The sequence below is a fragment of the Gymnoscopelus braueri genome (genome assembly GCF_963280865.1).
Source record: "Gymnoscopelus braueri genome assembly, chromosome: 11".
NCBI lineage: Eukaryota > Metazoa > Chordata > Actinopteri > Myctophiformes > Myctophidae > Gymnoscopelus > Gymnoscopelus braueri.
Window position 1 is genome coordinate 4884354 of NC_137613.1, and position 13752 is coordinate 4898105.

General features: G+C 41.0%; 1 protein-coding gene across 3 annotated transcripts in view; it reads right to left on the bottom strand.

Moving 5' to 3' along the window:
- Nucleotides 1-2754: 2754 nt before the first annotated feature.
- The window catches only part of umad1 (UBAP1-MVB12-associated (UMA) domain containing 1), a 13961-nt gene continuing 2963 nt past the window's right edge, over nucleotides 2755-13752 (bottom strand). For all 3 annotated transcript variants that reach the window (XM_080442360.1, XM_080442359.1, XM_080442358.1), the window contains exons 3-4: nucleotides 8284-8375; nucleotides 2755-3915 (exon numbers count right to left, since the gene is read on the bottom strand). In XM_080442360.1, coding sequence (XP_080298486.1) covers nucleotides 3628-3915; nucleotides 8284-8375 — 380 coding nt within the window. In that variant the 3' untranslated portion in view covers nucleotides 2755-3627. The remainder of the gene's footprint in view (nucleotides 3916-8283; nucleotides 8376-13752) is intronic.

The window sequence follows — 13752 nt, forward strand, 5'->3', positions numbered from 1 at the left end:
CCAACATTCGTAGAAAATAGCAGATCTACAAGCTCACAGCATGTCGCAGAGTGACACGTTGTGAGCTTGTAAATCTGCTACTTTCGGCGAAGACGTTTGGTGTAGAGGGAAAAAAGAGAAGTCCAAGTACAGAGCCAAAGGTCAAAGTATTTGGGAGTGTAAGGGGTTAAATGAAAACACACATTATTTTAGCATATTCTTAGAAAAGATTATGTAAATAAACAACCAAAAAACTATTCACACAACACTGATGATACACAGGGCTGTCAAACAAGCTATCTATGAAATCAAGGAAAACGTTTAATCTTCAACACAATGATACAATATGTAGTGGGGGGCGGGGGGGGGGGTGGCTTGTTGTTTTGTGTATGTTGTCTTGTGTGTCTTGTGTTGTGCACTTAATTGTTAAAAATCAATACAAATATTGAAAGAGAAGACCCCTAGTCTACTGTATGTGAATAAAGGGAAGAAACCTCATAATAACTTGTATTTTTTATTCCATAATATGATAATTTCTCCACAGTGGTTGCCAATAATTCAAAGCATGAAAGAAATCAATCAAGGAATCAAACAAATTAATTATACCCACTGAAAGAGGGGGGGGGGGTTATGAATAAACTCACCACCAAGACAATGTTGCCTTTCTTTTGCAAAGCATATTAAAGGCACAGAAAGTTCAAAGGGTCACAGGGTCAACATTGTTCATGGTTCAAATAAAGGTTGTAAATGTTTGATCTCAGTCTAAATGACACGAACAAAAATAAACGTCTTACAGAAAGACGTCTGTAAACCAACTAACAGACGAGCATGCCTAAAAAAAACAAAACAGATACAGTGACACACCCTCTATCATCAATACAGGCCAATGATAACCTAATAGCCTCTATACTGTATAATACAATCAGTGAATAACGTATGGAAAGAAGCATGCTAAATAGCCAAGCTAACAGAACCATAGACAGTAAAGAACAGAACTGGACTCAAAAGATAAGAATCAAAGAATGAAAACAGTGTATTATATTGAAAACCATCCCCTGTACTAAAATACAAAGATGCATCTGATCAGAAACATAAAGGGTTTGCCTCGTACAATAGCCGCGTCCTGAAGCATCTGAACAAATCATAGAAAACAGCCAACAACCACTTGAGCCCTATATATATATTTTTTTTAAATAGCCGTTCTACAACTTGGCTCACAACTTGTCGCATTGGCTATTTTCAATATATATATTTATACATTATTTTGTAAATCCTATAAAGGCATCGAGGCCCAAAAATAGGCACGCCAAGGTTGAAAGTGGTTTGACATTCTGTTAGAATATATTGCTTCAGGTTGTAACGCCAGTGTGCAAAGCATATGGTTACAGTAAGACAATCTTCTCTCTACACAACTGACGTGCAATTCAAGATTATCAGTAGACTGCTGAAGTGGTTTCATATAAGTTCACTTATTAAACATTAATGAATACATTTCCCAGACGTTTTACAAACATTTTGTCGCAAACAAATAAGCGTAGAATTTAATCTATCCTTTCCATCCAACTAATAACAACCAAATAAAAATAAGTCGTATTTTTGGCGAGTACAAATAGTTTTTTTGTTTTGGTAGGGACTGTATTTAGTTTGAGTTGGTATTTAACGTACAGCTACCAAGTGTATGACGCCCTGACGTGCTACATTTATTTGAATATGATGATGAGGTTGAAACGATGATGGCATTATGTAAACATTACATAAACACAATAAATAAGATAAGATGCTTGAACAAAAAAACATGCCAATGTTGGGTTCAAATGGAAGGCCATGTTAATTAAACAACAAATCACATTCATTTCAAAACAGACCAAACCATTGTGTTTTGTCGACAGAGGGAAAGTGCTTGGACTGCGTATACAAAATGTCAGAAATGATTTAACGAGGAGATTATGTATTGGTAATAATAAGAACCCACAGCATTTCCTAATAGACAAACAGTACAGTTTGATGTCATCCTTTCTTTCTGTTACAGTTCCTAAATTATTAGGGAAATTACCAAATTATTTTAAGTGACCAGACATATTATAAATGACGATATTGACATTTTGGCTGATATCTGCGAACAGATTAATTGCACGGTCAAATGTATCAATAACAGATAGTGATGTTGCGTACAGTACCTGTTATACAGTAACTCTGATTCTGGGCTATTCAAAAATAACAGATCTACAAGCTCATAGCGCGGCACCGAGTGCCGCGCTACGAGCTTGTAGATCTGCTTTTTTTTTTTTTTTATCGTGAAAATTTGCGCCAATCTTTGAATATATATTCTACAAATGTCTTCTAAATCCTAACCGTTTTTTGAAAAAAAAACGTATGTTGCTATAATATCAGTGGTTCTCAAACGTTTTCATGTCAAGGACCCCCAAAATGATGTGTATTTGGCCGCGGAATCCCCCATCTCAAAATATTTTGTTCCAGGGACCCCCCAGGAGCAAAGATTCGAGTAAAAAAATCGTTAAAAAAGATATATTCAAAGATTAAAGATTCTAATTTTCATCTGCTATTTTTTAATAGCCAAAGAAATCTAAAATGACAGACGCTTTCCCGAATTGAATGGAGTTAACCCATTAAGACCTGGAAGGCATCTGTGTCACTTTTTCATTTGAGCTAAAAAGCATTATTTTACACTTTGGCTATTAAAAAAATAGCAGATATACAAGCTCATAGAGCTTGTATATCTGCTATTTTTTGAAAAATGTATAAAATGTGAGCAAATTAATATATTTATATTCTTTTAAAGCGAACATTTTAAACTCAAATCTGGTCCTGGAACAACATATTTTGAGATGGGGGTCCACAGCCAAATACATATCATTTTTGGGGTCCTTGACATGAACATGTTTGAGAACCACTGACATAGTAGGCTGCACTAGCCCTCCTGTTTTCCTACCTAGAGGGGCGGGTTTAACATCTCCGGCGAGAGAATGCGCGTGATCCCATTGGTTCACCGATCTGTCCGTCAGCCCCCCGCCCCGTCAACACAACATTACGAGCGACGCCCACTGCACTCTGGTTGGTTGAGGGAAATGAAACACTTCCTATATCGGGTACACCGACGCGGCTGGTCCAGGCTTTTATTTTTTTAGCAAAACTAAACAATAAAAGCCTAGAGATCGAGGCTACTGACATAGTTTGTTAGTGACATCAGTTTTTTCAAAAAACAGTTAGGATTTAGAAGACATTTTCTAACATTTTCTAACCTCAGTTCTTAATGGGTTAACATGTTCTCCAATATGATTAGCTTTACATTTGTTCTACAGGCCCTTTGAAAGCCTCCCCAGGTTTAGACCATGTGTTTTTTCCCTAAATTAACGCCCTACTTATGATCATATTACAGCGTCACACAAAAGCATCAAAAGTAGCAGATCTGCAAGCTCGAAACGCAGCGCTTTTGAGCTTGTAGATCTGCTACTTCTGCAATTCTTTCATTTGAATCCCGAAAAGTAGAGCCGTGGTTCCCAAATTGGGGGCCAAATTGGGGGGGGCAGGGGGTCACGGCCTGAAAAGTTCTGGAACACCTTGTCGTAAAGTGGAAGAGGGAACAGGTTGTCGTTTTGCCGTCCAACGGCCTACAGGGGGCGCTAACAGCTACTGGTTGCACAGCACAGAGTTCTCCAGGGTGAAGTCGTAGTGGAAGCTGGACAGGTTGTGGTTGATGTCTCGGCTCAGCAGGACGTCGGGGACCCCCAGGGGGAAGCCCACCTGCACGGCCAGCACGTGGGGGGCCAGGCCGAAGGGGACGTCCCCCAGGAGGTCCGGGAGGAGGCCGCCGGGCGGGTCCTGGGCGGGCGGCACCAGCGGAGGCGGGGCCTGGAGGAGCGCCGTGGTGGTGATGGGAGCGGCTGGAGCGGGACGGGATGGAGTGGCATAAGGTGACTGCAGGGGACAGAGAAACACACACACACACACATTCATTTGATTACAGTACGACCAGTGGTGTAAAGTAATTAAGTACATTTACTCAAGTACTGTACTTAAGTACAATTTTGACGTATTTTTATTTTACTTGAGTATGTCCAGTTTTCAGTACTTTTACTTCTACTCCATTACATCTCAGAGGTAAATATAGTACTTTTACTCCACTACAATTATTTGACAACTTTAGTTATTAGTTACTTTTCAGATATAAATTATGACATTATGAAACATTTATACCACTTTAGCCCTATTTTATACATAGGCTATTTGAAAATAGCCGATCTACAAGCTCACAACGCGTCGCGATGCGACGCGTTGTGAGCTTGTAGATCTGCTATTTTCAATTTTGAGTACTTTTACTTTTGGTTCTTAAAGTACATTTTGATACCAATACTTTTGTACTTTTACTCAAGTACATTTTGAATTCCAGACTTTTACTTGCAACGGAGTACTTCTACATTGCAGTATTGATACTTTTACTTAAGTAAAACATTTGAGTACTTTTTCCACCACTGAGTATGACAGGGCTGTTCAATTGGCGGCCCGCGGGCCAAATCCGGCCCGCCGAACTAGTTGGACCGGCCCTCCTAAGAATTCTTTTTTTTGTTTGTTTTACTTTTCAAACTTATTTTACTTATTACACCCAAACCATTGGAACAACCACAGACATTTGAACACAGGCATCATCATAATACTCAATATCTGACATATTTAGCAAAGCACTGGTAAAATAGCATGTTATAAATCCTCCGGGAAGTATAACACATTTATAGTGAATCTGATGAGGTAAACAACAGCAGCTCAAGTCAAAACCATTGATAAGTAGGGGTGTGCCGATATATCGTCCCACGATATATCGCGATACGTTTTTTTACAATAATAATAATCAGGCATGCAAACAGCCCCGAGGTGAAAAGGGTGACGACATGTTGTTGTTTTTCGGGTCAGGTGTCACACTATTGCCCCATTTGGATTAAAAACGGCTAGTGGAAGCTGAAAAGCTACAAGTTTGCATGTCTGAATAATGCAAAAACAGAAATATTTGTTTGCATTTGCTTTTTTTCTCCCCCATATATTTTCATAATAAAAAAGTGCGTATCGTATCGAAATCGTATCGAAGTTGTGTGCCCAATATCGTATCGTATCGGCACACCCCTATTGATAAGGCATCAGAATTTTTATCCTGAAAAGTAATAGTTGTGGACATACTACAGTATGGAGGTTTCCACCAGACAGAGACGTTTTGCATGTTGCATCATACAACATATCTTCATGTTAAATGGTTCAACTCATATGCACGTTTATACCAAATAATCTCTTTATTTTTAGTCATTCTGGGAAACATTTCTATTAGATTTGTACGACCCTGCAGTAGAATGGGGACCAGCCCTATAGTCGTTAACTCACATCCAGCGTGTAATTAAGAGCAAATAGACGAGAGAAGATGTTGACTCAGGAAATGGTTTATTCCTTCTGCAATTAGGTCCCTTTGGGACTGAACCACCGAGAGACGGAGACGGGGGGTGTTTTTGTCCCATAGCGTGGCTACAGTTCCTCTAGGAGCCCTGCAGTAAACACAGCCTGTTGTTACACCTGAGCTACTGTTCAGGTTGAACGCAGTTAACCCCCGAAGAGAGTACACTACAAAATGATGGAACCAAATGGACCCTTTTTGGTTGCGGTAGTAGTTAGGCCTGTCACAATTATTACATAATCTCCAAAAGGTGTTGTGGAAAAAACAATTGAGTATTGAGGGTGTACCATTCTGGGAAAGGGGTGGGGGGAGGGTTTTGGAGGACTGTATTTTCTCTGTATTTTTTGGTTCTCTTTGTTTGTGGTGTTTTTTGTGTATCTTATCTTTTCCTTTTTTCTTTGTCTTTTTCATTGTCTTGTTTTTTTTTAAAGAAAAAAGGAAGAGGGATATGATAATGATATGTGTACATTGTGCATTGTCAATAAACACATCTTTATAAAAATTATAAAAGACAATTATTACATAATCGTCTAATCGCAATTATTTGAGACAATCGCAATTATTTGAGACAATCGCAATTATTTGAGACAATCGCAATTATTTGAGACAATCGCAATTATTTTTGCATAATCGTCATAATCATTTCCATGTTGAAAAATGTTTCATACATTTTTAAAAATTTTGATCTACAACAAATATCTGACCTACAAGGTTACAACGTGTCACAAAGTGACACGTTGTAACCTTGTAGATCAACTATTTCTGCAATTTTTACATGTATAAAATTATTAAACTTCTTTGTATATTTCATTATTTGTCATATTCTGCCCTGTGCAATTTTTTATTACGAAGCCTAAAAGGTAAACAGAAAAAAAACATGTATTCATAATGTTCAACGGCCAAACACACAAATAAATCCTTGATCGCAATTATTTGAGTCACAATGAATCGTCAACTTAAAAGTTGAAATGTGGTCAACCTGTAATGGTGACGGCCCTACAGTAGTTGTAGTTAAATGAACGCTAAGGATTTTTGCTGTGAATATCATGCACACGCACACTGCTGTTTGCAACCCACGACCTCAGTTGAACCACCAGACATCGTGGCCTAAAAAAACACCTCAAAGCAAATTAGAATGAAAATACATGAGGATAATCATGCACCCAGCAGAGTCTTTCAGAGGTACCATATGTCCCAGTGGAGGCTGAAGACAGCGTGGAGAATTGGCCCGCTGGCTGGCTGGATAGCTGGCTGGCCATCCAGCACCTGTTACTCTAACTGTTTCCACAGAGTATCAGTGCAGAGACTGCAGAGTGGATCACTGTGTGTTCACACACTCTACACTACACTTCTCTCAACCAGTGTTACCAGATTTTTGCAAGAGAAACGAGCAGCAGTGTTGATTTCGTCGACTAAAACTATGACGAAAAATGTTCGTCAAATACCTTTTTTCACAGACGAAGACTAAATAAAAACTAAGCTATGATGACTAAAACTAAGACTAAATATATTGACAATTTTGTCAACAAATAAAAACTAGACTAAAATGTTAGTGAGGATATAGTGGAGAAGAGATCCAGTAGAACTAAAAGACAAGTCATTTTATGTTTGGTTGCGGTCGGGTGTTTTGCTCTGAAAATAGCAGATCTACAAGCTCACAACGCGTCGCAGTTGTGAGCTTGTAGATCGGCTATTTTCAGCACGCAACCAAGTGTAAAATCAGCCATAACAACGCCATCAATGCACCGTCAAAATACATTATAGTCGACTAAATCAACTGTAGATTTAGACGACTATAATCTTATGATATTTAGTCGACTAAAACTAGACTAACACTAAAACATTTCAGATGACTAAAATATGACTAAAACTAAATGGAATTGTATTCAAAAGACTATGACAAAACAAAGCACCGCCGAAAAACCGGAACCACCGTGTTTTTTTTCAGTAGGCGTGGTTTAGACTGGATCACACGGGCCAGTTTGGAACGAATACCAGGCTTTCTTCCGAGGTGGAAAGTCTGGTGACGCAAGGTTAGCTGTGGACAGTTCAGAATCCTGCTTACCATCGGTAGGCAGGATTGGACATTTCAAAACAAGATTTTAAACAGTGGCTTCTAGTTCAGCGTGCCAACTTTACAGGAAGAGAAAGGCTGTCATTCTTTATATTAGCATGGAATCCCTGTCGATGATGTCATTGGTAGGCATGTTTCTGAACCGTCCACAGCCCCACCAGTGAGACACAGAGGAAGTAGACAGAAATGGTGCCGTGTTATAATGACAATTAGTGAGGACTAGAGTTCTCAAATTCTGCCCGAACCCAAAATCTATGCTAATTAGTCGGGCCGGGCCGAGCCTCGGGTTCCGTGAAAAGAAATAATAATCTATTACCCCCAAAAAGGAAATGTCAACTGCCCTTAGCGACCTAACGGTAAGGCAGTGGGTGTGTTGGATGCAGCTCAAAGTGAACTTTACTCAGGCATCTAGTTTGTCGCCGCACGACCTTCCTAGCCTGTTATTAACCCATTAAGACCTTTTTGTTTTTTTTCAAAAAACTGTTAGGATTTAGAAAACATTTTTAAGAATCGCCTCAGGTCTTAATGGGTTAAAGAAAAACGGGCGACAATGGCCAAAACTCCATCGGCGAAAGTGGACGTTTTCATGTTTCGGCCATTATCTCTGGAACGGAAGGTCCAATCTACTCAGTTCAAAGCTTGTTGGCTGTGTGACTTTGAGGGCCGGCCCAGTAAGGCCCAGTTAGGGCCGGGCCTTACTTTTCAGGCCTGTTGAGAACTCTAGTGAGGACTAATAATATGCTGATAGGGTTGACAATGGGTGATGTGCTCCTCTCACCTTGTTTGGCAGAACGATGACGTTGGAGGAGCATGGCTGTAGCACTGTGTTCATGTTCTGGATCTTCCTCCTCTGTTCCTCCAGCGTCTCTCCTGGAGGAGGACACACATTAAGTCAGTCACACATTATGTCACTACAGTCTCTCCTACAGAGGAGGACACACATTAAGTCAGTCACACATTATGTCACTACAGTCTCTCCTACAGAGGAGGACACACATTAAGTCAGTCACACATTATGTCACTACAGTCTCTCCTACAGAGGAGGACACACATTAAGTCAGTCACACATTATGTCACTACACTGTCTCTCCTACAGAGGACACACATTAAGTCAGTCACACATTATGTCACTACAGTGGACTAACAGTACACACACATTTTTGGAATAAAAATGATAAACTTCAGAAAAGTGTTTCCTGTTTATTCCAGTGACCCAGTGCTCTTACACACAGTGGTGGACAGTAACAAAGTACAATTACTTGAGTAGTGTACTTTACTAGCTTTTGGAAGCTTATGACTTTCACTCCTCTACATTTCAAAGACAAATATTGTCATTTTTTAAACTTTTTTTACTTTTTTACCTGCCGGGACCCAAACTTAACAGAAATGTCATTATTATATGTCCCAACGTTCAATGCCAAAAAGCTCAATTAAATCGTTAATCACGATTATTTGTGTGACAATTAATGGTCAAGTAAAAAGCCCTAGATGTGCAATACTTTCACCAGCCTACAGCACAAACCAGGTCAATGTTCAGGATTATGTGGGTTTAAGGCCTGCTTTTCTGATCACATTAATGGATTAGGAAGCTTTAAGACTCCTGGGAAACAGCAACAGTGTTTCAACCACTGTTATACAATCATTAAAAACCTTTCCAATACGTATGGACGGAGCTCAAAGCAAGACTGAGCTTCTCTCTCTTCTTCCCAGCTAAAAGTCCTGCCCCACGCAGGCTCTAACTATTTCCATAGACAACGCCCTGGTGACTTCGGTTCCAACAGCCAAGAACCTTGGTGTCAGACCCTTCCTCACCCAGGAGTCAGCCCAGCTCCTTATCCAGACATCAGTCATATCAAAGCTTGACTACTGTAACTCTCTCCTCACTGGCCTCCTGGCATGTGCACTTAAGACCCTCCAAATGATCCAAATGGTCTTCAACCAGCCAACAATTTCACATGTCTCCCCCCATCTCAGCTCCATCCATTGGCTCCCAGTTACTGCCCTCACAGAGTACAAAACACTGATGTTGGCCTACAAAGCAACCAAAAGTATGACACCCCCCGTATCTCCAAAGCCTGATCCAACCCTACAACCCCATCCCGCTCTCTCAGATCATCTATCACCTTCGCTAGAACATCTGGGACAGCGCTCCACACGTCCCAGACTCTTCTCCCTCCTGCCTCTCAAACTGTGGCACGAACTCCCCATTGTAGTTTCAGCTGCAGACTCACTCCCAATCTTCTGCCGTAATCTGAAGACTCACCACCTCTTCAGACTCCACTTCAGCCTGTAGCACTTGCCCCTCGCCTTGACGACCTTGCAGGATTATGCAAAGGCTAACATGTAACTTAGATAGCATGTCATGTAGACAGACGCCAGGTCATTGTTGACCTGGCATCCTATTGTGTATAGTTTCAATGTACAGGCTTCTTGGTTTACTTATGTATTAGTTTATTATTAGATGACATTTGATGTATTACCTTGTGTTGTCCTTGCTTACTGTAAATTGCTCTGGATTAAGAGCGACTTACAAAGGAGCATTCCTATTTTGGGCATGTCATCAAAGGCAAACATGTTCAAAAATCACAGATCTAAAAACGCAATGCGATTGTCATCTATTTTAACTTATATACCCGATAGTATATATACCCTATATATACAGTGTATATAAAGGGTCTTAAGGGGATAAGTGTGTTTCCTGTGTGCGAGCTGAACCAATTAAACAAATCCCTCTGTGCTAGTGGAGTGATGTCATCGTCCAAAGGCTCCTCCCCCCTGACTCTACTGTCACTATCGCTGACCTCACAGCGCCTTTGATCTGCACTCCTTATGACTGTACTGTACTGTAACAACGGATTCCTCAAAAGTTAAAAGTTAAAGCCGTCTTTGATCAGTCCCGCCCCCAGCATCATGTGTGCAGGCCTGCAGGGAGCTCATCCTTTTGTCCCTGTTGTACATAATTATGACTCATACTGTACAGTCAGTGCCTCGTACGGTGAGCGCCTCGTCTTATTGTTTTACCATCCGTCATAAAGGAATACAAAGCTCACAGAATGCGTCCCCGTTTCAACAGTCGTGGTTAACCCATTAAGACCTGAAGCCGATTCTAGAAATGTCTTCTAAATCCCAACAGTTTTCTGAAAAACTTAGGTTTCTATATCAGAGGTTCTCAAACGTTTTCATGTCAAGGACCCCCAAAATGATATGAATTTGGCCGCCGAACCCCATCTCAAAATATTTTGTTCCAGGGACCCCCCAGAAGCAAAGATTTGAAAATTTAAAAATGTTTGCTTGAAAAGAATATATATATTCAAAGATTTGCACACATTTTCACGAAAAAAAAAAATAGCAGATCTACAAGCTCGTAGCGCGGCACTCGGTGCCGCGCTATGAGCTTGTAGATCTGCTATTTTTGAATAGCCAAAGCCCAGGGTTAAATAAACGTAGCTATACCACAATACCACCAAGTAAGGTCCACACAAGCTCACAACGCATTGCAATGCCTTTTCCTGAGCTTGTAGATTGGGCTATTTTTACCACCCGAACCCTCCAACAACAAGGGCATCTGCAGCAGGAATAAATAATGCAATGTAGCGTAAAGCCTGCGGTACATTGTAGCCTTCACATGCTGCCCGTCAGCATGTTGCTGCTGTACGGCTGCTATAGGTCTTTGAGCTCAGTAAAGACACGCCATGCGTTCAGTCAGTAGGCCTCTGCTAGCGTGCAGGACTTGATCCTTCCCCTTCGGTAAAGCCTTCAGCAGAAACAGGGATAACCTCTTTAAAGCAACATGAGGCTGCAACACACCACCTGAGACTTTGACCACTTTCAACCTGCCAAGCTCTATTATGGGTCAGGTCCATTATAGGCAAAGATCTTCCCCCAAACAATCCCAAACAATGTTCAACTTTTAGAGTCTAGTTGTCAATAAGAGGGTCTGTCTGTCTGTCTGTCTGTCTGTCTGTCTGTCTGTCTGTCTGTCTGTCTGTCTGTCTGTCTGTCTGTCTGTCTGTCTGTCTGTCTGGCCCTGGGGACCCCTGACAGCGGTACAGTAGTGATGGGTAGTTCATGATCGATTCGTTCAAAAGAACTAGTTCATTGCCGTGAACGTAAACAAACTAGTTCACTTCTTGAAACTGTTACGTTCGCGCTTTCAACCAGCGGTGCGGTTGAGTTGTTTTTCTCTAGTAAAATAGACCATATATTTAATAATTCTATACATTTTCTAAAATAGTGGAAATAGACGATCTACAGTACAAGCTCACAACGTTCAATAAATACTTCCAAAATTCCAAAATAGTGGATTTTTTTTTTTATATTTATGAATGTTTTTTTTGTTTTGTTTTTTTAATTTAGAGTAGCCACGTTTTACCTCTTTTTCTCCCCAATTTATCTCAAATAATCATGATTAGGTGATTATATATTAATAATGGTGAAAGGCCTACTCCTACACAGAGCCGTCTGGGAGAAATGTGGGGCCCTGTGCGAAGTCGCGCAAGCGCGCGCGATTTTTTGGCGGTTTTGGGCGGATATTTCCGAGTTTTTGGTGGTTATTTGCGGTTATTTCTCGGTATAACTCTTACTAAACGTGAATCTGTTCATACTGCGCTGTAACCATGGCAACTGAAGTCCCCTCACAGGATCAATAAAAGGTCTATCTATAATATCGTTGTTGTCTCCATATTTTAACTTGTTTTTAACAAAAGCATCAAAAGTAGCAGATCTACATAAGCTCAAAACGCGGCACGAAGGCATTTAGTCAAACTCTGGTTAATACTTAACTTGTTAAATATTTATAAAACATACAGACACACCACTTAAGTACAAAACATAAACATAACTTTAAGATATGGAACTAACCCTAACCCACATGCATGTTCAGCTCCATGAGCCTCTTGTCCACCTAGTGGCAGGAGTTGATAATGCACATTAATTACCTAGTTCACTTCAGGTCCTTATTTTCAGGCTCTTTAATCCAGAGTGATTTACAGCAAAGCGAGGCAAACACAAGGTAATGCATCACATGCACAAGAGACAGTGTAGTGCCTCAGTCATCTAGGATCACAGCTAAACCAAGAACCTAGCATCAGTCTAAACATTATAAAACATTAAAAACAATGTTTTTAAAGTACATTGAAATGACAAACTATGGGCTGCCAGGAGGTCAACAAATGAACCTGGCATCTGTCTAAATAACATGCTGTCTAAATGACATTGTAACCTTTGCATAAGACTGCATGATCTCTATCTATAGGGCTAAGTGCTACGGGAGGTAAATGCATATTCCCACAGAAAGGAGAAAGGTCATTCACTGCTGCCGTTTTCCTTCTTCTCCTTTGTACACAGTGTTTTGTACTTGTTGATGACATGTATTATTGTGTAAATTGTTGTTACCACGCGCTGTTTACATTTCTGACAAAAAAAAGTCAGAGGTGAGTTTTCAGATTACGGCAGAAGACTCAGCAGTGGCTCAGGGGTCGAGTGGCCGGGTAGAGTGAACTGGAAACCGCAAGGTTCCCAGTTCGATCCCGGGCTCGGGGGGGCTCCCTAGAGTTAGTGTAGAAGTGTCCTTGAGCAAGACGCTGAACCACTAATTGAGAGCATGTTGGTGCCTTGCATGGTTTCCTCCGCCATCGGTGTATGAATGTGTGTGTGAATGGGTGAATGGCACAATCAATGTAAAACGCTTTGGATAAAAGCGCTATATAAATGCACCATTTAAAGGTGAATCTACAACAGACTGGCAGTCTGTTGGCAAAAGTTGGCATTTAGTTCATCACAAGCTGTCGGCCAATGTGCACATTGTTGTGTGCATGCGTTAGAGCTGGCAGCACTGGTCTGCAAGATCCTGCCAGGCTTGTTTTCCCTGTCAAGTCGCTTGTAAATATTATTCATAGTTGCTGGTTGCTTTTGTTTGGGCTTGTTTCTGAAGTGTAGTTGCTTATTTTGGCTGGCTTTCAAGATTCTTTTTGAAAGTAGGTGACGTAATAGGGTTCAAGTGGTGAAACTGGTCGCTTCTTTTGGGCTTGTTTTCATAGACCTGATCGCTTGTTTCGCTCAAAGAATCTGGCAACACTGAAGCCAGCTCGGACTGCACCTCGGACCAAAACCTTTACCCCCCCCCCCCCCCTCCGCTCTCTCCCCCCCTCCGCTCTCTCCCCCCCTCTCGCTCTCTCCCCCCTCTTCACTACCCCACGGCTATCCACGGCTCTCCCGGTCGGGACACGACCGAACCTGCTCGGTCGTT